The 19,360-nt window shown below is 57.9% G+C and overlaps 4 protein-coding genes across 19 annotated transcripts in view; 2 read left to right on the forward strand and 2 right to left on the reverse strand.

Moving 5' to 3' along the window:
- The window catches only part of TRMT112 (tRNA methyltransferase activator subunit 11-2), a 347,607-nt gene extending 339,015 nt beyond the window's left edge, over window positions 1-8,592 (forward strand). For 8 of the 11 annotated variants that reach the window (XM_050757363.1, XM_050757358.1, XM_050757359.1 and 5 more), the window contains exons 2-5: window positions 7,729-7,838; window positions 7,918-8,019; window positions 8,135-8,224; window positions 8,314-8,592. In XM_050757363.1, the coding sequence (XP_050613320.1) occupies window positions 7,761-7,838; window positions 7,918-8,019; window positions 8,135-8,224; window positions 8,314-8,421 (378 nt within the window). In that variant the 5' untranslated portion in view covers window positions 7,729-7,760 and the 3' untranslated portion in view covers window positions 8,422-8,592. The remainder of the gene's footprint in view (window positions 1-7,728; window positions 7,839-7,917; window positions 8,020-8,134; window positions 8,225-8,313) is intronic. The other 3 variants (XM_050757368.1, XM_050757366.1, XM_050757367.1) reach the window with 1 other exon arrangement.
- The window catches only part of BAD (BCL2 associated agonist of cell death), a 118,582-nt gene that overhangs the window by 62,206 nt on the left and 37,016 nt on the right, over window positions 1-19,360 (forward strand). The window lies entirely within an intron of this gene.
- On the reverse strand, window positions 183-18,485 carry PRDX5 (peroxiredoxin 5). Of its 2 annotated transcripts, XM_050757330.1 has the most exons (7): window positions 18,462-18,485; window positions 6,890-7,178; window positions 5,414-5,548; window positions 4,521-4,652; window positions 4,410-4,448; window positions 4,245-4,306; window positions 183-408 (listed from the first exon to the last, which is right to left on the reverse strand). In XM_050757330.1, the coding sequence occupies exons 2-7, from the start codon at window positions 7,061-7,063 to the stop codon at window positions 303-305; spliced, it is 648 nt and encodes a 215-aa protein (XP_050613287.1). In that variant the 5' UTR covers window positions 7,064-7,178; window positions 18,462-18,485; the 3' UTR covers window positions 183-302. The 2 variants fall into 2 exon arrangements, with proteins under 2 accessions (XP_050613287.1, XP_050613286.1); XM_050757329.1 differs by lacking the exon at window positions 4,521-4,652 and having other exon boundaries at window positions 18,462-18,469.
- On the reverse strand, window positions 8,543-19,238 carry ESRRA (estrogen related receptor alpha). Of its 5 annotated transcripts, XM_050757226.1 has the most exons (8): window positions 19,032-19,047; window positions 18,072-18,211; window positions 17,247-17,583; window positions 11,510-11,626; window positions 11,209-11,337; window positions 10,691-10,858; window positions 10,332-10,601; window positions 8,543-9,576 (listed from the first exon to the last, which is right to left on the reverse strand). In XM_050757226.1, the coding sequence occupies exons 3-8, from the start codon at window positions 17,569-17,571 to the stop codon at window positions 9,317-9,319; spliced, it is 1,269 nt and encodes a 422-aa protein (XP_050613183.1). In that variant the 5' UTR covers window positions 17,572-17,583; window positions 18,072-18,211; window positions 19,032-19,047; the 3' UTR covers window positions 8,543-9,316. The 5 variants fall into 5 exon arrangements, with proteins under 5 accessions (XP_050613183.1, XP_050613187.1, XP_050613186.1 ...); XM_050757230.1 differs by lacking the exon at window positions 18,072-18,211 and having other exon boundaries at window positions 19,032-19,238; XM_050757229.1 differs by lacking the exons at window positions 18,072-18,211; window positions 19,032-19,047 and adding an exon at window positions 18,485-18,887.

Genomic DNA, 19,360 nt, shown 5'->3' on the forward strand with positions numbered 1-19,360 from the left:
TCTCAAAAAAAAAAAAAAAAAAAAAAAAAAAAACCTAGGCCCTGCCTAGCTTCCCCTTAATTAAGCCAGGACCCCCTACATTCTCCCTTTCAGCCCATCTGTACCCTCACCACTCTCACCCAGTCTGTGATGATGCCAGAATGCCTGGCACTCAGCAAAACAGCCATTCATAACCAAGGAGATGGACACTAACTGCAAGTGTTTATTGCAGAAATCTGGCCAAGATTCCAACTGCAGGGCCCCGGCACAGGGCTGGACAGGTGAGATAGGGAGAGGTGGAGGAAGCGATCTGGCCCAGGGCCTCAGAGCTGTGAGATGATGTTGGGTGCCAGACTGCAGGTGAGGCCTGTGCCATCTGGTTCCACATTCAGGGCCTTCACTATGCCATCCTGTACCACCATGGAGAACCTGCCGGAAAGAAGGGCCCAGCCAGCTGCCTCAGCCTGGGCTTGGAGGCTGGGCATAGAGACAGGCGGTGAAGAGCCAGGGGCCGAAGAGAACTCCAGAGAGGACTCCCCGACAGAGGACTCTCCCCCACAGAGGACTCTCCCCAGAGAGGACTCTCTCCACAGAGGACTCTCCACACAGAGGACTCTCCCCACAGAGGACTCTCTCCACACAGAGGACTCTCCCCACAGAGGACTCTCTCCACACAGAGGACTCTCTCCACACAGAGTACTCTCCCCACAGGGGACTCTCCCCACAGGGGACTCTCCCCACAGGGGACTCTCCACACAGAGGACTCTCCACACAGAGGACTCTCTCCACAGAGGACTCTCCACACAGAGGACTCTCTCCACACAGAGGACTCTCTCCACACAGAGGACTCTCTCCACACAGAGGACTCTCCCCACAGAGGACTCTCCCCACAGAGGACTCTCCCCACAGAGGACTCTCCCCACAGAGGACTCTCCCCACAGGGGACTCTCTCCACAGGGGACTCTCTCCACAGGGGACTCTCCACACAGAGGACTCTCTCCACAGAGGACTCTCCACACAGAGGACTCTCCCCACAGAGGACTCCCCCACACAGAGGACTCTCCCCCACACAGAGGACTCTCTCCACAGAGGACTCTCTCCACACAGAGGACTCTCCCCACAGAGGACTCCCCCACACAGAGGACTCTCCCCACAGAGGACTGTCCCCACAGAGGACTCTCTCCACACAGAGGACTCTCCCCACACAGAGGACTCTCTCCACAGAGGACTCTCCCCACACAGAGGACTCTCCCCACAGAGGACTGTCCCCACACAGAGGACTCTCCCCCACACAGAGGACTCTCTCCACAGAGGACTCTCCCCACACAGAGGACTCTCCCCACAGAGGACTGTCCCCACACAGAGGACTCTCCCCACAGAGGACTGTCCCCACAGAGGACTCTCTCCACACAGAGGACTCTCCCCACACAGAGGACTCTCCCCCACAGAGGACTCTCCCCCACAGGGGACTCTCCCCCACAGGGGACTCTCCCCCACAGGGGACTCTCCCCCACAGGGGACTCTCCCCACAGAGGACTCTCCACAGAGGACTCTCTCCCCACAGAGGACTCTCTCTCCACAGAGGACTCTCTCTCCACAGAGGACTCTCTCTCCACAGAGGACTCTCTCCCCACAGAGGACTCTCTCCCCACAGAGGACTCTCTCCCCACAGAGGACTCTCTCCCCACAGAGGACTCTCTCCACAGGGGACTCTCCACACAGGGGACTCTCCACACAGAGGACTCTCCACACAGAGGACTCTCCACACAGAGGACTCTCCACACAGAGGACTCTCTCCACACAGAGGACTCTCCCCACAGAGGACTCTCCCCACAGAGGACTCTCTCCACACAGAGGACTCTCTCCACACAGAGGACTCTCTCCACACAGAGGACTCTCCCCACACAGAGGACTCTCCCCACAGGGGACTCTCCCCACAGGGGACTCTCCCCACAGAGGACTCTCCCCACAGAGGACTCTCTCCACACAGAGGACTCTCTCCACACAGAGGACTCTCTCCACACAGAGGACTCTCCCCCACAGAGGACTCTCCCCCACAGAGGACTCTCCCCCACAGAGGACTCTCCCCACAGAGGACTCTCTCCCCACAGAGGACTCTCTCCCCACAGAGGACTCTCTCCCCACAGAGGACTCTCCCCACAGAGGACTCTCCACACAGAGGACTCTCCCCACACAGAGGACTCTCCCCACACAGAGGACTCTCCCCACACAGGGGACTCTCCCCACAGGGGACTCTCCCCACAGGGGACTCTCCCCACAGGGGACTCTCCACACAGAGGACTCTCTCCACACAGAGGACTCTCTCCACACAGAGGACTCTCCCCACACAGAGGACTCTCCCCACACAGAGGACTCTCCCCACAGGGGACTCTCCCCACAGGGGACTCTCCCCACAGGGGACTCTCTCCACAGAGGACTCTCCCCACAGAGGACTCTCTCCACACAGAGGACTCCCCCCACAGAGGACTCCCCCACACAGAGGACTCTCCCCACACAGGACTCTCCCCACAGAGGACTCTCCCCACACAGAGGACTCTCCCCACACAGAGGACTCTCCCCACACAGAGGACTCTCCCCACACAGAGGACTCTCCCCACACAGAGGACTCTCCCCACACAGAGGACTCTCCCCACACAGAGGACTCTCCCCACACAGAGGACTCTCTCCCCACAGAGGACTCTCCCCACAGGGGACTCTCCCCACAGGGGACTCTCCCCACACAGAGGACTCTCCCCACAGAGGACTCTCCCCACACAGAGGACTCTCCCCACAGAGGACTCTCCCCACAGAGGACTCTCCCCACAGAGGACTCTCCCCACACAGAGGACTCTCTCCACACAGAGGACTCTCTCCACAGAGGACTCTCCCCACACAGAGGACTCTCCCCCACAGAGGACTCTCTCCACACAGAGGACTGTCCCCACACAGAGGACTGTCCCCACACAGAGGACTGTCCCCACACAGAGGACTGTCCCCACACAGAGGACTGTCCCCACACAGAGGACTCTCCCCACAGAGGACTCTCCCCACAGAGGACTCTCCCCACACAGAGGACTCTCCCCACACAGAGGACTCTCCCCCACAGAGGACTCTCCCCCACAGAGGACTCTCCCCCACAGAGGACTCTCCCCACAGAGGACTCTCCCCCACAGAGGACTCTCCCCCACAGAGGACTCTCCCCCACAGGGGACTCTCCCCCACAGGGGACTCTCCCCCACAGGGGACTCTCCCCACAGGGGACTCTCCCCACAGAGGACTCTCTCCACACAGAGGACTCTCCCCACAGGGGACTCTCCCCACAGGGGACTCTCCACACAGAGGACTCTCTCCACACAGAGGACTCTCTCCACACAGAGGACTCTCTCCACACAGAGGACTCTCCACACAGAGGACTCTCCACACAGAGGACTCTCCACACAGAGGACTCTCTCCACACAGAGGACTCTCCACACAGAGGACTCTCCACACAGAGGACTCTCTCCACACAGAGGACTCTCCACACAGAGGACTCTCCACACAGAGGACTCTCTCCACACAGAGGACTCTCTCCACACAGAGGACTCTCTCCACACAGGACTCTCCACACAGAGGACTCTCTCCACACAGAGGACTCTCCCCACACAGAGGACTCTCCCCACACAGAGGACTCTCTCCACACAGAGGACTCTCCCCACAGAGGACTCTCCCCACAGAGGACTCTCTCCACAGGGGACTCTCTCCACAGAGGACTCTCTCCACACAGAGGACTCTCTCCACACAGGGGACTCTCCCCACAGGGGACTCTCCCCACAGAGGACTCTCCCCACACAGAGGACTCTCTCCACAGAGGACTCTCCCCCACACAGAGGACTCTCCCCACAGAGGACTCTCCCACACAGAGGACTCTCCCCACAGAGGACTGTCCCCACAGAGGACTGTCCCCACAGAGGACTCTCTCCACACAGAGGACTCTCCCCACACAGAGGACTCTCCCCACAGAGGACTCTCTCCACAGAGGACTCTCCCCCACAGAGGACTCTCCCCCACAGAGGACTCTCCCCCACAGAGGACTCTCTCCACAGAGGACTCTCCCCACAGGGGACTCTCCCCCACAGGGGACTCTCCCCCACAGGGGACTCTCCCCCACAGGGGACTCTCCCCCACAGGGGACTCTCCACACAGAGGACTCTCCCCACAGAGGACTCTCTCCACAGGGGACTCTCCCCACAGGGGACTCTCCCCCACAGAGGACTCTCCACTTTTACCTCTTGAGACGTCGATTCCCAAAGATGGACACTAAGGAATCATCTAGTAATAAGTCTGTCTCCTAAGAAGAGACAGAGAAAAGTATCAGAAATCCCTGAAGAGGCCAAGGGCCCCCACTGCTCCCCACACGACCATGTTCCTGTGGTGGTCAGGGGAACACTCACCTTCCCAAAGGCCCCAGTGGGATCAGCCAGGAGCCGAACCTGCAGAGAAAGGAAAGGTCACAAGAAGAATATCCTACCTGGCCCTGACTCCCTGCAGGCCCCACACCTCACCTTGCCTTCCGCCTTGTGGGCTCGGCCCCACTCGCCAGTCACAAAGGCATCATTAACACTCAGACAGGCCAACACCTGGACTCCCTTGGCCTTCAGAGCCTCAGCCTGCTCCACAAACCCTGGTAGGTGGGTCTGGGGAAGGGGAACAAAGGGTTGGCAAAGTGATAACTGCATCTGCCCCCTAGCCCACCCTTCATCTCCAGGCCCTCCTCACTGCTCTGCCTCAACACCTTTGATCAGACAATGAGAGCTGTCTAAACCACTCTATTTCCTTTTTGCCTTGGCCACTAGGAAGCTCAGAATGAAACCTAATGCCTTATGGTCCAGACGTGAACTTTCCATGGGCAGAACTATGTCTTAGTTATCTGAGTTCCAAGCACCTTCCAAAGTGCCTGTCATTTAGCAGGACCAACAGGGGTGTTGGATTTAATTGCAATATGTTTTTCTTCAACATTCCTGGTACTGTTCCCTTTTTGCAGTCTCTATTTTTTTTTTGAGACGTAGTCTCACTGTTTCGCCCAGGCTGGAGTGCAGTAGCACGATCTCCACTCACTGCAACCTCCGCCTCCTGGGTTCAAGCAATTCTCTGCCTCAGCCTCCCCAGTAGCTGGGATTACAGGCACTCGCCACCACGCCTGGCTGATTTTTTTGTATTTTTAGTAGAGACAGGGTTTCATCATCTTGCCAGGCTGCTTTTGAACTCCCAACCTCGTGACCCACCAGCTTGGTCTCCCAAAGTGCTGGGATTACAGGCGTGAGCCACCGCGTCCAGCTCTACTTGTTTTCTGATGGCACTGAAATGCTTTTTAGGAGTCCTGTCAGGACTATGTGGAGGACTTAAGAACAACACAAGAGATCCCAGGTCCTGATCTTCAGAAGGGGAAGGGCCTCACCTTGGAACATCCAGGCGTGAAGGCCCCGGGAACTCCAAACAGCACACCCTTCTTGCCCTTGAACAGCTCTGCCAGGTTCACCTTGTTCCCTGGCTCCCCTTCAAACACCTCCACTGCAGGGATGGCATCTCCCACCTAGAGGGAAGGACTCCAAGGTAAGGGGGGTGAGGGAGCGGGGCAAACCATAGGCAGGAAGGTGAACAGAGCGCCTGGCAGCCGGGCCTTCAGGAGCCGGGGCTGAAACCCAGCAGGATGCTCCAGCCCTGTCAGAGTTTCCAAGGGCCCTCCCTGCCCGCTCACACCGGGTTACCCCATATCCTCTAGGTTTCAAGATGGCCCTGCTCCTTTTAAGGGGCCATTGGTGACAACAGAGAAAGGGAGGGAAGGCTTCCCCTAGTGTCACAAAGGGTTACATAACATGCTGTCTGTTACAGGAAAGGAGTGGAATAAAATGGGCAGGGGCTAGAGGGCTGTATTTGGAGGTGAGGAGGAGTCCCTGACAACATGGAGGGAGAGGATCTTGGCCAGGTCTGAGGGTCCCACCCTCAAGAGGAGAAAGAGGGAGGGCAGCGGCAGGTGGAACACTGGGGGAGTCTGTCCAGGCCCCTACACCCAGGAGGGGTACAACAAAAGAAGGAATCTTTTGAAGGGGGAAGGATCCGCCCCTGGAGTATGTGAGGGCTTCATGGGGCCAGAGTGGGTAGAGAGAGAGAGTCTGAGGTGGTGGAGTCTCTGAGGAGCCCAAAGGTTGGCAGCAGGATGAAGTAGAAAGGGAATGGGGTCTCACAGGGTTTGGGAGGAGAAGGGGGAAGGTCCAAGACCCCGGGGACGGTTCCAGGAGGTGAGTGAAAGACGAGCAAAAAGGTGGGAATTTGCCATGGGAGGAGGGGAGGGCGGAGCGGGATGGGGGAAGCCCCGGCGGGGGCACTAAGGGACAGCTGTTTCAGAAGATACGGGAAATCAGGCCAGGAGCGGTGGCTCACACCTGTAATCCTAGCACTTCGGGAGGCCGAGGCGGGCGGTTCACCTGAGGTCAGGAGTTCCAGACCAGTCTGAACAACAGGGTGAAACCCCGTCCGTCTCTACTAAAAATACAGTAGCCGGCCGTGGTGGCTCCCACCTGTAGTCCCACCTACTCAGGAGGCTGAGGCAGTAGAATCGCTTCAACCCGGGAGGCGGAGATTGCAGTAAGCAGAGATTGCGACACTGCACTCCAGCCTGGGCGACACAGAGGGACTCCATCTCAAAAAAAAAAAAAAAAAAAAAAAACAATGCCTCGGAACTGCCCCGGGAGGTGAGGTCCCCACGACTGGCGAGAATGGTGGGCAGCCACGAGGGCCTTCTGAAGGGATGAGCGGGGCGGCCGGCGGGGAGGGGTCTGGCAGGCAGGAAATAAGGCGATATTCCCAGACCAGCGCGACGGGGGTTGGCATGGGGGTAGTGGGGGATGTCAGGCCCGGCCGGGCCAGCGGTCACCTTGATCGGGGCCATGGCTGCAGCGGCTCTGCTGAAACTGCGGACCCCGCCAGACGCCCACCCTCCTTCACTTCGCCGTCTTGCTGCTGCTGTCGCTGCCACAGACTGACCGGCGGCCCCACCGAGTATATAGCCCGCTGAGCGTCTCAGGACGCACACGCCGGCTAGTCCCATACCCGCCCTAAGACCACTTTCACTCCGCCCCCTAGCTGGGGCCACCGCAGCAGGCGGGGCACGGCTGGAGGCACTGCTGCGACACCCTGCGGAAGGCGGGCCTGGGCCGCCTCCACTGCGCAGGCGCGAGCGGCCACGCGTGTAACAGAGCTTCCGGGACCCTCGCCTCATTTGCCTCGGGGGCTGGCTGGACAGCAGACGCAATTACAAATTGGGCAGAGCTTTCGGCAGTGGGGCAGCTAATTTGCATATAAGAATGAGGTGCCGCTCGGCTTCCACGGGTCTAATTTACAGATAGGGCAGTATTTCTGCCCCTTAGCCGAAAGCGGGGTACAGAAGACGACGGTGTTAGGCGCCTGTGTAGGAGTAAAACATGTTTATTTTGCATTCAACGAGAGCCCCTGCATTGCAGCTATTTTGCATATGATTTGCATGATACGACGGATTTGTGCAAAAAAAAAAAAAGCTGGGCGTGCGCTGTAGGAACCTCCTGCTGAGACGCTTCCGGTAGTGGCGCGTGACCCGACAGGTCTTTCACCTACCTAGCTCAGCTCCCGCAAGCACGAGAATTTCCAGTAAGTTCGCCACTTCCGGTTCTCCTGGCCATCCAATAGCATCGAGTGGAGCATCCCCGGAAGTGACGAAGCAGAGGACGCCCTCTTTCCGGTTCCGGCCTGACGAGAGCCTGTTCGGCGATATGAAACTGCTCACCCACAATCTGCTGAGCTCGCATGTGCGGGGGGTGGGGTCCCGTGGCTTCCCCCTGCGCCTCCAGGTACCACGGCGGGCTTCCCTTTTCGGGTGGGATGGTGGGCCGGGGTCCAGTGCTTGCCTAAACTCCTCCGCCCTGCCAGGCCACTGAGGTCCGTATCTGCCCTGTGGAGTTCAACCCCAACTTCGTGGCGCGTATGATACCTAAGGTGGAGTGGGCGGCGTTCCTGGAAGCGGCCGATAATGTGAGGATCCTTACCCCGCCCGAGCATATCCCGGGGAGTGCGGGGCGGGCACACCTCAGCCGGGCTGAGGCGGGAGTTCGGGATGCCCGGAGATAATTTCGCCTCTTGCCCACAGTTGCGCCTGATCCAGGTGCCTAAAGGGCCTGTTGAGGGATATGAGGAGAATGAAGAGTTTCTGAGGACTATGCACCATCTGCTGCTGGAGGTGAGAAGCGGCCCATCACTTGCTTCCTGGGCCACCTGCCTCCCTCACTGAGGCTGCCAGTGCTCAGCTCTGTCCCTCCCCGCCCGCAGGTGGAAGTGATAGAGGGCACCCTGCAGTGCCCGGAGTCTGGACGTATGTTCCCCATCAGCCGCGGGATCCCCAACATGCTGCTGAGTGAAGAGGAAACTGAGAGTTGATTGTGCCAGGCGCCAGTTTTTCTTGTTATGACTAATGTTTTTGTTGATGTATACCCTGTTTCCAAATTCTGCCGTGTATATCCCCAACCCTTGACCCAATGACACCAAACACACAGTGTTCTTGAGCTCGACATTATATATTTTTTTCTCATTAAAGGTTCAAAACCAAAAGCGGTTTCTCTTTGCAGCAAATATACATTAAAATAGAGTCTCTGTACAGCCAAGGGCTCTGGGCCCTGGCTTGCCCCATGTCCCTGCGCCTCCCTGGCCAAACCCAAAAATAAATATAGTGTTATTGCTCTGCAGGGCATAGAGGCAGTGCTCTCCTACCCCCTGAGGAGGCTGGATGGGAGCTGATGGGGAAGCTCTGGCCACCCCAGGGGTCCAGGGGCTGGAGCCTGCTTGGAGTTATTGCTTCAAGGGGGGGCACTAATGCCCAATGCAAATGATGAGAGGAGGAGCGAAGGGGTATGGGCCTTTGCTCTCCAAGTCCCACTCTGCTCTGAAGAGGGGGTAGGATTAAGCAGCAGCAAAAGCATCACCCACTGGGAGACTGTGGCCTCCATCCCCTTCCCTCCCTGAGATAGGCTTCTGCCTCCCACACATCCCCTGCAGCCCCCTATGGCTTCCGCAAGGCCCCCTACACTCTGGGGGCACGTTATGGCTTGCAAGGGGCAGCACTGTGCCCAGAGTCTGGACACACGTTCCCAGCTTCTGACACCCCCTAGGAGGGGGGAGGGGAGGGCGTGGGGCCTGTTCCCAGGGGCTGATGGCATTGCCCTGGCCTTGCCAGCAGGCTGTGGCACTGCCCAGACCCCAGCTCCGCCCCAGCCCTCGGGGCTGACCCCATGCTAGGCAGGTCCTGCCAGAACCCCCACCAGGACCACCCCTTGCCTCAGTCCATCATGGCCTCGAGCATTTCCAAGAAGAGCTTGTGCATGGGCACCTTGCCTTCCAGCTTCACCCCATAGAAATGGGCCAGCACTTTGCCCGCTGTCTGGCGGAGGAGCGGTAGCGTGAGCAGCAGCCTGCCCGCCCTCCGCCGCTCAGCACCCCCTCCGGGGCCAGCCCGGCCGGCTTCGTACTCCAGCAGGGCCTCATGCAGAGCTTCTCGCAGCTGCTCCACAGCCTCAGCATCTTCGATGTGCACAGAGTCTGCAAGAAGAGAGGAGCATGGTATTGGCCTGGGCTATCTCTGGCAAGGGCACTCCCCGCATCTTGAACACTGATGGATGGGGTCTAAGGAGGAGCCAAATGAGGATTTGTTTTTTTTTTTGTTTTTTGTTTTTTTTTGAGACGGAGTCTTACTCTGTTGCCCAGGCTGGAGTGCAGTGGCCGGATCTCAGCTCACTGCAAGCTCCGCCTCCCGGGTTTACGCCATTCTCCTGCCTCAGCCTCCCGAGTAGCTGGGACTACAGGTGCCCACCACCTCGTCCGGCTAGTTTTTTGTATTTTTTTAGTAGAGACGGGGTTTCACTGTGTTAGCCAGGATGGTCTCGATCTCCTGACCTCGTGATCCGCCCGTCTCGGCCTCCCAAAGTGCTGGGATTACAGGCTTGAGCCACCGCGCCCGGCCTGAGGATTTGTTGATTGGCTGATTGAGGGGCACCACTCACTGCTCCAGCACGTGGGCCAGGACCCCACCTTTTCTCCCTCAACTGTGGCCACCTTGTACCGTCCCCATCTTCCCTCCCACTAAACTTGACCTTTCTGCATTAGCATGGCACTAGGGCTCAAAATCCTGTGTGCAGTTTGGAGCCTGCGCTTGGCTTGCTTTTTGAGTTTGAGCAAATCATTGTTCTTCCCTAAGCCTCAGTTTTCCTTATCTGCAAAATGGGACTGTCACCATCACTGAGTTAAAAACCTGAAGACCTTACGGAGACACCTGTCCGTGCCTGCTCCAGACTCACCTGAATTGGCAAGGGCCAGGGCCTTCAGTAGAACGTACTCCTCTCGCTCCAGCCGCAGGGCCTGCAGCCGCCGCACCAGTTGCAGCAGGGCAGCCCCCAGTTCCCCCAGGCCAGCTGCCCGTGCCCCCTCTTCATCCAGGACTAAGTCCTCAGCAAAGGCCAGCTCATCCTGCAGTGGCAGTGAGCGCTGGGCCACACCCAGCACCAGCACCTCCATCCACACGCTCTGCAGTACTGACATCTGGTCAGACAGCGACAGCGATGAGAAACCTAGGGGGCAGTGGGGAGCGGGCCTGGCTGAGCAAGCACACCAGAGCCGGGCCTGTTCAGGGCAGCCCCAGGTCACCTGGGCCCTTTACCTGGGATGCTCTTGGCCCAGCTGATGGTGACCACAATCTCTCGGTCAAAGAGGTCACAGAGGGTAGCCACGGCTGGGAGGTGCCCATCAGGGCCCGCGGGGTCGGGCATGGCATAGAGCTTCTCAGGCTCAACCACCAGCAGATGAGACACCAGTGCATTCACTGGGGCTGCGGTGACAATTAGAGGACAAGAGTCAAGCCTCAAGGGGTCAAGCATCTTCCCAGAGTCGCTCCCCCTGTGGCCTTCCTCAGTAGCAGCTGGCCAGCGACTTCCCTCCGGGAAGAGCGCTGTCTCCCAGGGAAAGCCCGTGTGTTTGTGGACAGGCTGTGAGTGTTGGAAAATCGTCCCTGTTCCCCGTCCTACTACTTTTCCCAATGCAGGGAAAGGCATTTTCACATGTCTTGGGGAAGTGAGTGAAGAGACGAAGGGGAAATACAGGTCCCAGTGCCAAAGGTTAACTATGATGCCACACATAGGCCTCCCGTGTCCTAGCCCCAGGGACCCACAGTGCTCTCACCTGTCTTCCGGGGGCCGCCAGAGACTGCCAGGGGCCCAGCAGGGAAGGGGCCCGGGAAGGGCAGTGGGTCCACCTCTGGTCGCCGCTTGTACTTCTGCCGCCCACCCCGGACGCGGTCCAGGCGCACTCCTTGAATTGTAGGACAGATAGGACTGTGACTGCGGTGCTGTGGGCGGGGTGGGGCTTGCTCTCCAGAGTTGTCCTCCCCCAGTCCACTCACCAGAACTCCCAGGCCTCGCGCCCATCCGGCCCGGGCCCCCCCACTCCCCCAGCCCTCGCCCAGCCCCTGCCCAGCGCTCACCCTCCTTGAGCATGCCCACCCGCAGGCACTTGGTGAAGCGGCAGGCCTGGCAGGCCTTGCGTCTCCGCTTGGTGATCTCACACTCGTTGGAGGCCGGACAGCTGTACTCGATGCTCCCTGCCAAGAAGAGGCAGGGCTCCAGAGGCAGCCTCCCAGGGTCGGGAGGGGACCCAGCTGACAGGAGAACCCTGACTCTCCCCGGGCAAACACAGGTCTGGGGGTACGGGGAGGAAAGGGAGAGCAGGCAGCCATGAGCGGGCAGGGAGGGGAGTGGTTGCTGGGCGGGGGGACCCTGCCTGGATGAGGGAGGAGCTGGAACAGGCAGAGGAGCTGCATCTCAGCCCCAAGCCTCATCTCTGGCCCACAGCCCTCATCTGCTGATGAGGCCACAAAGGCCACAAAGACCTCTGCGTTGCTAAATCCAGTTGTCAATTCTCAGTCCTCATGTTACTTGGCCTAAAAGAAGGATCTAAGGCCGTTGATCACTTCCTGCTCCTAGAAACACTTAAACACTTTCTTCTTTTGCTTCTAGGACACCATGCACTGTGGTTTTCCTCCCACCGCACCAGCCACTTTGTGGTTTCTGTGCATCTTCCCAAGCTCTTCCATCCAGACTGCCAGGGTTGTCCTTGGAGTTCATCTCCAATCCTATGGCGATCTTCTCCAGCTGTGGGGCTCTCATGTTTCTATCTCTAGCCTGGACCTGCTGTGAGCTCCAGACCCATCTCTCCAGCTGCCTCCTCGACATCCTGCATGTCTAGAAGGCACCTCGGACCGAACACAGCCTACGTGGACTCCACGTGTTCACTTGCCCAAAAAGAAACCTGGGCAGAATCTCTGGTTCCTCTCACACCCCACATCCAAGCCACCGACACATTCTGGTGGGCTTTACCTCCCCCGAGGTCCACAATCCACCTCCTGCTCCTGGCAACTACTTCCACCTTTGACCCGATAGTCACCATCACCCCACCCCTCGCTGGCCTCCTGCTCTGTCCCTGCTTGCTCCAGTCTATTCTCAACACAGCAGCCAAGAGGGTTCTATTAAGCCTCCATCACATCCTGTACCTCCTCTTCTCAAAACCCTCCAGGGATTTCCCTTCTCTGAGTCCAAGCCAAAGCAAACCCACGTCCTCCCAGGCCTATGCCCCTGCTCCTTGCCACCTTTTGACCTCTGCTCCTTGCTCTCGCCTCCTCCATGTTCCTCCAACAGGCCCTGCCTGGAGCTCTGGTCCTGAAGTTCACACAGGCTCCCTCACCTCCCTCTGCTCACTGTCACTTTGGAGGTCCTCAGCACTAGTAACGTGGTGCTGGCGGCCCTCCCGGCCTCACAGGGCCTCACAAGGACCAAATGACACAGCTAGACAGCAGGCCAGCAGCACATTTCTCCTCGCAGTGCGTTTTCTCCTACCCCCTACTTGGGCTTCTACGCTCAGCTCAAGACACCATGGCCGGGCGCAGTGGCTCACACCTGTAATCCCAGCACTTTGGGAGGCCAAGGCAGTCGGATCACCTGAGGTCAGGAGTTCGAGACCAGCCTGGCCAACATGGTAAAACCCCGTCTCTACAAAAATTAGCCTGGCATGGTAGTGGGCGCCTGTAATCCCAGCTACTCAAGAGGCTGAGGCAGGAGAATCGCTTGAATCTGGGAGGCAGAGGTTGCAGTGAGCCAAGATCATGCCACTGCACTCCAGCCTGGGTGACACAGCGAGACTCCATCTCAGAAAAAAAAACTAGCTGGGCATGGTGGTGCATGTCTGTAATCCCAGTTACTCGGGAGGCTGAGGCAGGAGAATTGCTTGAACCTGGGAGGTGGAGGGCGCAGTGAGCTGAGATCATGCCATTGCACTCCAGCCTGGGCAACCAGAGCGAAACTCTGTCTCAAAAAAAAGGCCGGGCGCAGCGGCTTACGCTTATAATCCCAGCACTTGGGGAGGCCAAGTCAGGCAGATCACAAAGTCAGGAGTTCGAGACCAGCCTGACCAACGTGTCTACTAAAAGTACAAAAATTAGCTGGGCGTGGTGGCGTGTGCTTGTAGTCCCAGCTACTTGGGAGGCTGAGGCAGAAGAATCGCTTGAACCTGGGAGGCAGAGGTTGCAGTGAGCTGAGATCGCACCACTGCACTCCAGCCTGGGCAACAGAGCGAGACTCCGTCTAAAAAAAAAAAAAAAAGAGGCCGGAGGCGGTGGCTCACGCCTGTAATCCCAGCACTTTGGGAGGCCGAGGTGGGTGGATCACGAGGTCAGGAGATTGAGACCATCCTGGCTAACATGGTGAAACCCCGTCTCTACTAAAAATACACAAAAATTAGCCAGGTGTGGTGGTGGGCGCCTGTAGTCCCAGCTACTCCGGGATTGTGAGTCAGGAGAATGGCGTGAACCTGGGGGGCGGAGCTTGCAGTGAGCCAAGATCACGCCACTGGACTCCAGCCTGGGTGACAGAGCGAGACTTCGTCTCAGAAAAAAAAAAAAAAAAGACAAGCCCTCTGGAGCCTCAGAACCAGCACCTCCCCTTCCTGCACATACCACAGCTGTAATAAGACAAGTCTGTGCCACTCACTGTTGCCCAGCTCTCCCCTCTGCCAGGAGGAAAAGTGCCTGAGGGCAGAAACAGCCCTGCTTCAGCCCCAACTGTGTCCCCAAGGCCTGGAACACTGGCCAGGACAGAAAAGCATAGGTCTGTGCCGAGCAGGGACTCTGGCTACCACATACCTTTATGACCTTGGGCAAGTCCCATACCTAACCCCTTGAACCCTCAGTTTCCCAGCTGTAAAAGTGCCCCGAATTAAAGGGGATAATGTGGGCAAAACATCTAGCATGGTTCATAACACCTAAGTGCTCAATATACAATTCCTATTCACAGCCAGCACGCAATAAATATTTGTCAAGAGTCAACATACAGTGAGGGGCCCCAGGGTAGGTAGGAGACATCTGCACCCTGGCCTGCTGGCTCACTGGTCTTCAGAGCGGGAAGGGTGCACAAAGTTTTAGATCAGTGAATTTTGGCCAAGTTAAAACTTGCTGGATTGGCTGGGCCCAGTGGCTCACACCTATAATCCCAGCACTTTTGGAGTGTGAGGAGGACAGATCACCTGAGGGCAGGAGTTTGAGACCAGCTTGGCCAACATGGTGAAACCCCATCCCTACTAAAAACACAAAAATTAGCCGGGCATGGTGGCAGGTGCCTGTAATCCCAGCTACTTCGGAGACTGAGGCAGGCGAATGGCTTGAAGCCGGGAGGCAGAGGTTGCAGTGAGCCATGACCGCAGGCACTCCAGCCTGGACAAGAGCAAAACTCCATCTCAAATAAAAAAAAAAAAAAAAAAAAAAAACTTGCTGGAATGTCACAATCAGTCATTTGGCGTCTGTCCAGAGTTTCGTGTTACTAGTAATAAGCAGAGGCAGCAGTCTAACATTGAAGAGCTCAGCTCTGGACCTATACTGACCCAAGTTCAAATCCTGGTTCTGCCATTTCCTAGTTGTGAGACTTCAACAAAGTTTCAAATGCCTCTCAGTCTCACTTATAACAGTACTGACACCTTAGAGGGTTGCTATGGGGACTAACTGAGATCATAAAAGAACACAGTACCTAGCACAACGTAAGCACTCAAGACTTTTTTTTTTTTTTGAGACGGACTCTAACCCTGTCGCCCAGGCTGGGAGTGCAGTGACACGATCTTGGCTCACTCCAACCTCCGCCTCCTGGGTTCCAGCGATTATCCTGCCTCAGCCTCCTGAGTAGCTGGGACTACAGGTACCCACCACCACGCCTGGCTAATTTTTGTATTTTTAGTAGAGACAGGGTTTCACCATGTTGGCCAGGCTGGTCTCAAACTCCTGACCTTATTATCCTCCCATCTCAGCCTCTGAAAGTGCTGGGATTAAAGGTGGGAGCCACCATGCCTGGCCTTTTTTTTTTTTTTTAATTATACGTATTATGGCCCCCAAAGTAACCAATGGTTACATAAAAGCAGAAATAATGGAAATAATAGGCGCTTCCCAGGCAATGCTTACGTCAGCATCTTGCTCATTCCCCCGAATTCTGATAAGCTTTCCTGAGTGAGAAAAAAATTAGTGACTTTTAAGAGCAGAGATGCCTGTCTTTTTTTTTTTTTTTTTTGAGACGTGAGTCTCACTCTGTTGCCCAGGCTAGAGTGCTGTGGCACAATCTCAGCTCACTGCAACCTCTGCCTCCCAGGTTCAAGCGATTCTCCCGCCTCAGCCTGCCAAGTAGCTGGGATTACAGGCACTCACCACCACACCCGGCTAATTTTTGTATTTTTAGTAGAGACGGGGTTTCACCATGTTGGTCAGGCTGGTCTCGAACTCCTGACCTCGTGATCTGCCCGCCTTGGCCTCCCAAAGTGCTGGAAGTGCTGGGATTACAGACCATGAGCCACCAAGCCCAACTTTTTTTTTTTTTTCGAGACGGAATCTCGCTCTGTCACCCAGGCTGGAGTGCAGTGGTGTGATCTCGGCTCACTGCAACCTCCGCCTCCTGGGTTCAAGCAATTCTCCTGTCTCAGCCTCTCAAGCAGCTGGGATTACAGGTGGGAGCCACCATGCCTAGCTAATTTTTTGCATTTTTAGTAGAGATGGGGTTTCACCACGCTGGCCAGGCTGGTCTCAATCTCCTGACCTCAGGTGATCCACCCACCTTGGCCTCCCAAAGTGCTGGGATTATAGGTGTGAGCAACCATGTCCAGCCTCGCCTGTTAGTCTTTTTAAAGTTGGGTGCTAAACTATGATGTAGTCCCTCTCAAGCACTGATAAAAATCTGCCTTGTTTTGGGAGGCCAAGGTAGGTGGATCATTTGAGGTCAGGAGTTCAAGACCAGCCTGGCCAACATAGTTAAACGTTGTCTCTCCTAAAAATACAAAAATTGGCCGGGCGCGGTGGCTCACGTCTGTAATCCCAGCACTTTGGGAGGCCAAGGCAGGCGGATCACAAGGTCAGGAGATCGAGACCATCCTGGCTAACATAGTGAAACCCCATCTCTACTACAAATACAAAAAAAAAAAAAATTAGCCGGGCATGGTGGTGGGCGCCTGTAGTCCCAGCTACTCGGGAGGCTGAGGTAGGAGAATGGCGTGAACCCGGGAGGCGGAGCTTGCAGTGAGCCGAGATTGCGACACTGCACTCCAGCCTGGGTGACAGAGCAAGACTGTGTCTCAAAAAAAAAAAAATACAAAAATTAGCTGGGCGTGGTGGTGCACACCTGTAGTACCAGCTACTCAGGAGGCTGAGGCAGGAGAATCTCTTGAACCCAGAGGCAGAGGTTGCAGTGAGCAGAGATCGTGCCACTGCACTCTAGCCTAAGCAACAGAGTGAGACTCTGTCTAAAAAAAAAAAAAAAAAAAAATTTAAAATCTGCCTTGTGTTGGTGCTGCTTTGGGAAAATTAAGAAAAAGGGGACATGTTCTATGCTGGGGAGAGGTCAAAAGCTGCCAGAAGCAAGAACAAAGCTTAGGAACAGAGGCTGCCTTGGACTCTTTCAGAGCCACTGTAGAAGGTGCTGGGCCTAGAGTACCCAGGTGGTACCCTGAGCTCACTCACATCCACTGCAATGCATCAGTACACCCAGTGCGTTTACCATACTTCTCAGGGAAAGGGTGTCTCTGGGAGGTAGAGACCCTGGAAACACCAGATTGCCAGCCTCAAGCGGTGCCACAGCCATCTGGGGGCCTATTGCACCCAGAGGGTGCAGGGCAAAGGGCAGGGGAGTGGGCTGGGGGCTCACCCTGGATGGTCCTCTTGAAGAAGGCTTTGCAGGCCTCACAGGATGCCACACCATAGTGATAGCCAGAGGCCACGTCCCCACAGACGAGGCAGAGGCGCTTGGGCAGGGAGCTGAGCACCAGCTTCCCACCGCCCTGCTCGCCAGGCCCAGCCCCCTCCCCATCCTCCTCTTCCTTATGGCCTGGGAGGCAGCGGGTGGGAGCTGGACCAGGGGCCAGTGCCACAGGAGGCTCGGTCTCCGTCTCTGAAGAACCCTTTGGACTGTCAGGGCTGGCCGGCTCTGCCTTGATGTAGAGAGGCTCAATGCCCACCACCTGGCTGGACATGGTGCTGGTCACCTGCAGGGAGAGACCCGTGGGTTCGTAGGGAGGCACTGGGATGGGGGATGGGAGACACCCTGCCACACGGGTTGCCCAACCTCGGGCCTAGGGCCAGGCTTCCAGGCCCAGCGAGGGGGGAGGAATGGGGGCAGAGTCCAAGGAAGGACTGCCCAGTAACACTGTCCCCCTCCCAGCTGTTGCCATGGAAACAGAGTCTTCAGGGCCAGTAACTGACAGCTGGTCTCTCCCTTGGGAACCTGGGGGAGGCTTAGAAAGGCCCTACTCCCACCCAGTCCAGGGAGCAGGGTAACCGTAGCCCCCAGGCAACCTTCAACCCCACCTGGAATCCCTAGACAGGGGCAGGATACTTCCCAGTTTTCTCCAGATGTTGGGGGGACCTCTGAGACCCTGCCCTCATGTGGATATTCTGCATTGGAGAGCGTGCACTGAAGCCCAGACCCAAGGCCAGTGGACGTGCTCACACCGAGTTCACACACTCCACTCACCGAGGTGCTCAGGGGCCCCACAAGCCCACGCAGGCTCGCTCTCTGCTGGGGGTTTTCACATTCGCACCGGCCTTCCCAAACCCGTGCTCACTCCTGCTCACACCTGTGCTCACATACTTCTCCTGGAGCGCACACCCCATCTGCGAACTCAATCAAGGCTCATGATCACACACACTCTCACTAGGTACCCACATCCACAAGCACAGGCACGGACTCATGAAAACACCTCCAGAGCTTTTCACACCTGACACGCGGCTGCCCTCCTGCCCCAGCATGCCGATTCCAGGCACACGGCGGGTGCCGCTCCACCTCCTCGAGACCGGCCTGCAGGTCCACTCTTATACTCCCGCTGTCGCAGAGGCCGCCACCTCCCGGGGCGCCGCGTACCACTCACCCCCCCAACCTGCGCACACCTTTGGGAAGTTGCCTAAAGTTGCTATGCCTCCCCACCCCGCCGGCGGGAGACCTCTACCAGGTTATCAGGAAGTAAGTGGGGAGAGCCAAGGAGGAGGAAGTTCTCCCCTGCCGGTGCGATGACCTTTGACCCAGAGAGGAGGGTGGCCCCAGGCCCCTTCGAGCGCCCCCACGTGGTCTTCAGAGCCCCTTCCCCGACACAGAGCCCTCCCCGTCTTCCACCCGGGCCAGCCCCAGGGACTTCGGCAAGTGGGGGATTGAACCCTGCCCCGGGGCGGGCCGGATCGGAGGCCCAACCCTGACCCGGGTCAGGACCCGTAGCCAGAGCCAGATCCTGCCCCAGGCCGGCCCACCAGGACTCAGACGCCGGATCCCGCTCGAACCCTGACCAGTCCGACAGTCGACTGGGTCCCAACCATGGCCGGACTGGCCCCAGAGCTGGACCCCGCCTGCAGCCCGCCCCGCCCGCCTCCCTGCCGCGTTCGCACATGGCCCCCGCGCCCCGCCCGCCCACCCCCGCGGCAGCGCTCCCCTCCGCCCCCGGACCTGGGGCTCCGACAGGGCGTTCGGGCAGGCATGGGGGCCGAGCGGCCCGGAGTGCCGGGGTGAGCCGGGGGCCGCGGGCGGCCCCTCCTCCGCCGCCTCCTCGGGCCGTGCCGCCCCACCGCGCCGCGTCCCCTCACTCGGCGGCGCCGCCGGCTGCTTGTAGGACACAAAAGGACATCGCGGCCGCTTCCTACTCCGCTTCCTCCAGCTGACAGCGGGGGCGGGGCCGGCCGTGCGCATGCAAAGCAGGGGGCGGGGCCCGGGGTCCTATGCTAATCAGACCAGCGGGGCGGGCGGCGCCTGCGCGCCCGTACGAGTCGGGGCGGAGC

Source organism: Macaca thibetana, chromosome 14 (assembly GCF_024542745.1).
Source record: "Macaca thibetana thibetana isolate TM-01 chromosome 14, ASM2454274v1, whole genome shotgun sequence".
Taxonomy (NCBI): domain Eukaryota; kingdom Metazoa; phylum Chordata; class Mammalia; order Primates; family Cercopithecidae; genus Macaca; species Macaca thibetana.

What these genes read in the sequence shown, in the direction of transcription:
- PRDX5 (XM_050757330.1), bottom strand. Translation starts at nt 7,063, where the DNA reads ATGGGACTAGCCGGCGTGTGCGTCCTGAGACGCTCAGCGGGCTATATA. An exon ending in CAGCCATGGCCCCGATCAAG is followed by an intron (nt 5,549 to 6,889) that starts GTGACCGCTGGC and finishes CCTTCCCTCTAG; the next exon opens with GTGGGAGATGCCATCCCTGC. An exon ending in CCCACAAGGCGGAAGGCAAG is followed by an intron (nt 4,449 to 4,520) that starts GTGAGGTGTGGG and finishes CTTTCTCTGCAG; the next exon opens with GTTCGGCTCCTGGCTGATCC.
- ESRRA (XM_050757230.1), bottom strand. Translation starts at nt 17,571, where the DNA reads ATGTCCAGCCAGGTGGTGGGCATTGAGCCTCTCTACATCAAGGCAGAG. An exon ending in GGTGGGCATGCTCAAGGAGG is followed by an intron (nt 11,338 to 11,509) that starts GTGAGCGCTGGG and finishes CTACAATTCAAG; the next exon opens with GAGTGCGCCTGGACCGCGTC. An exon ending in TGGCGGCCCCCGGAAGACAG is followed by an intron (nt 10,859 to 11,208) that starts GTGAGAGCACTG and finishes TTGTCACCGCAG; the next exon opens with CCCCAGTGAATGCACTGGTG.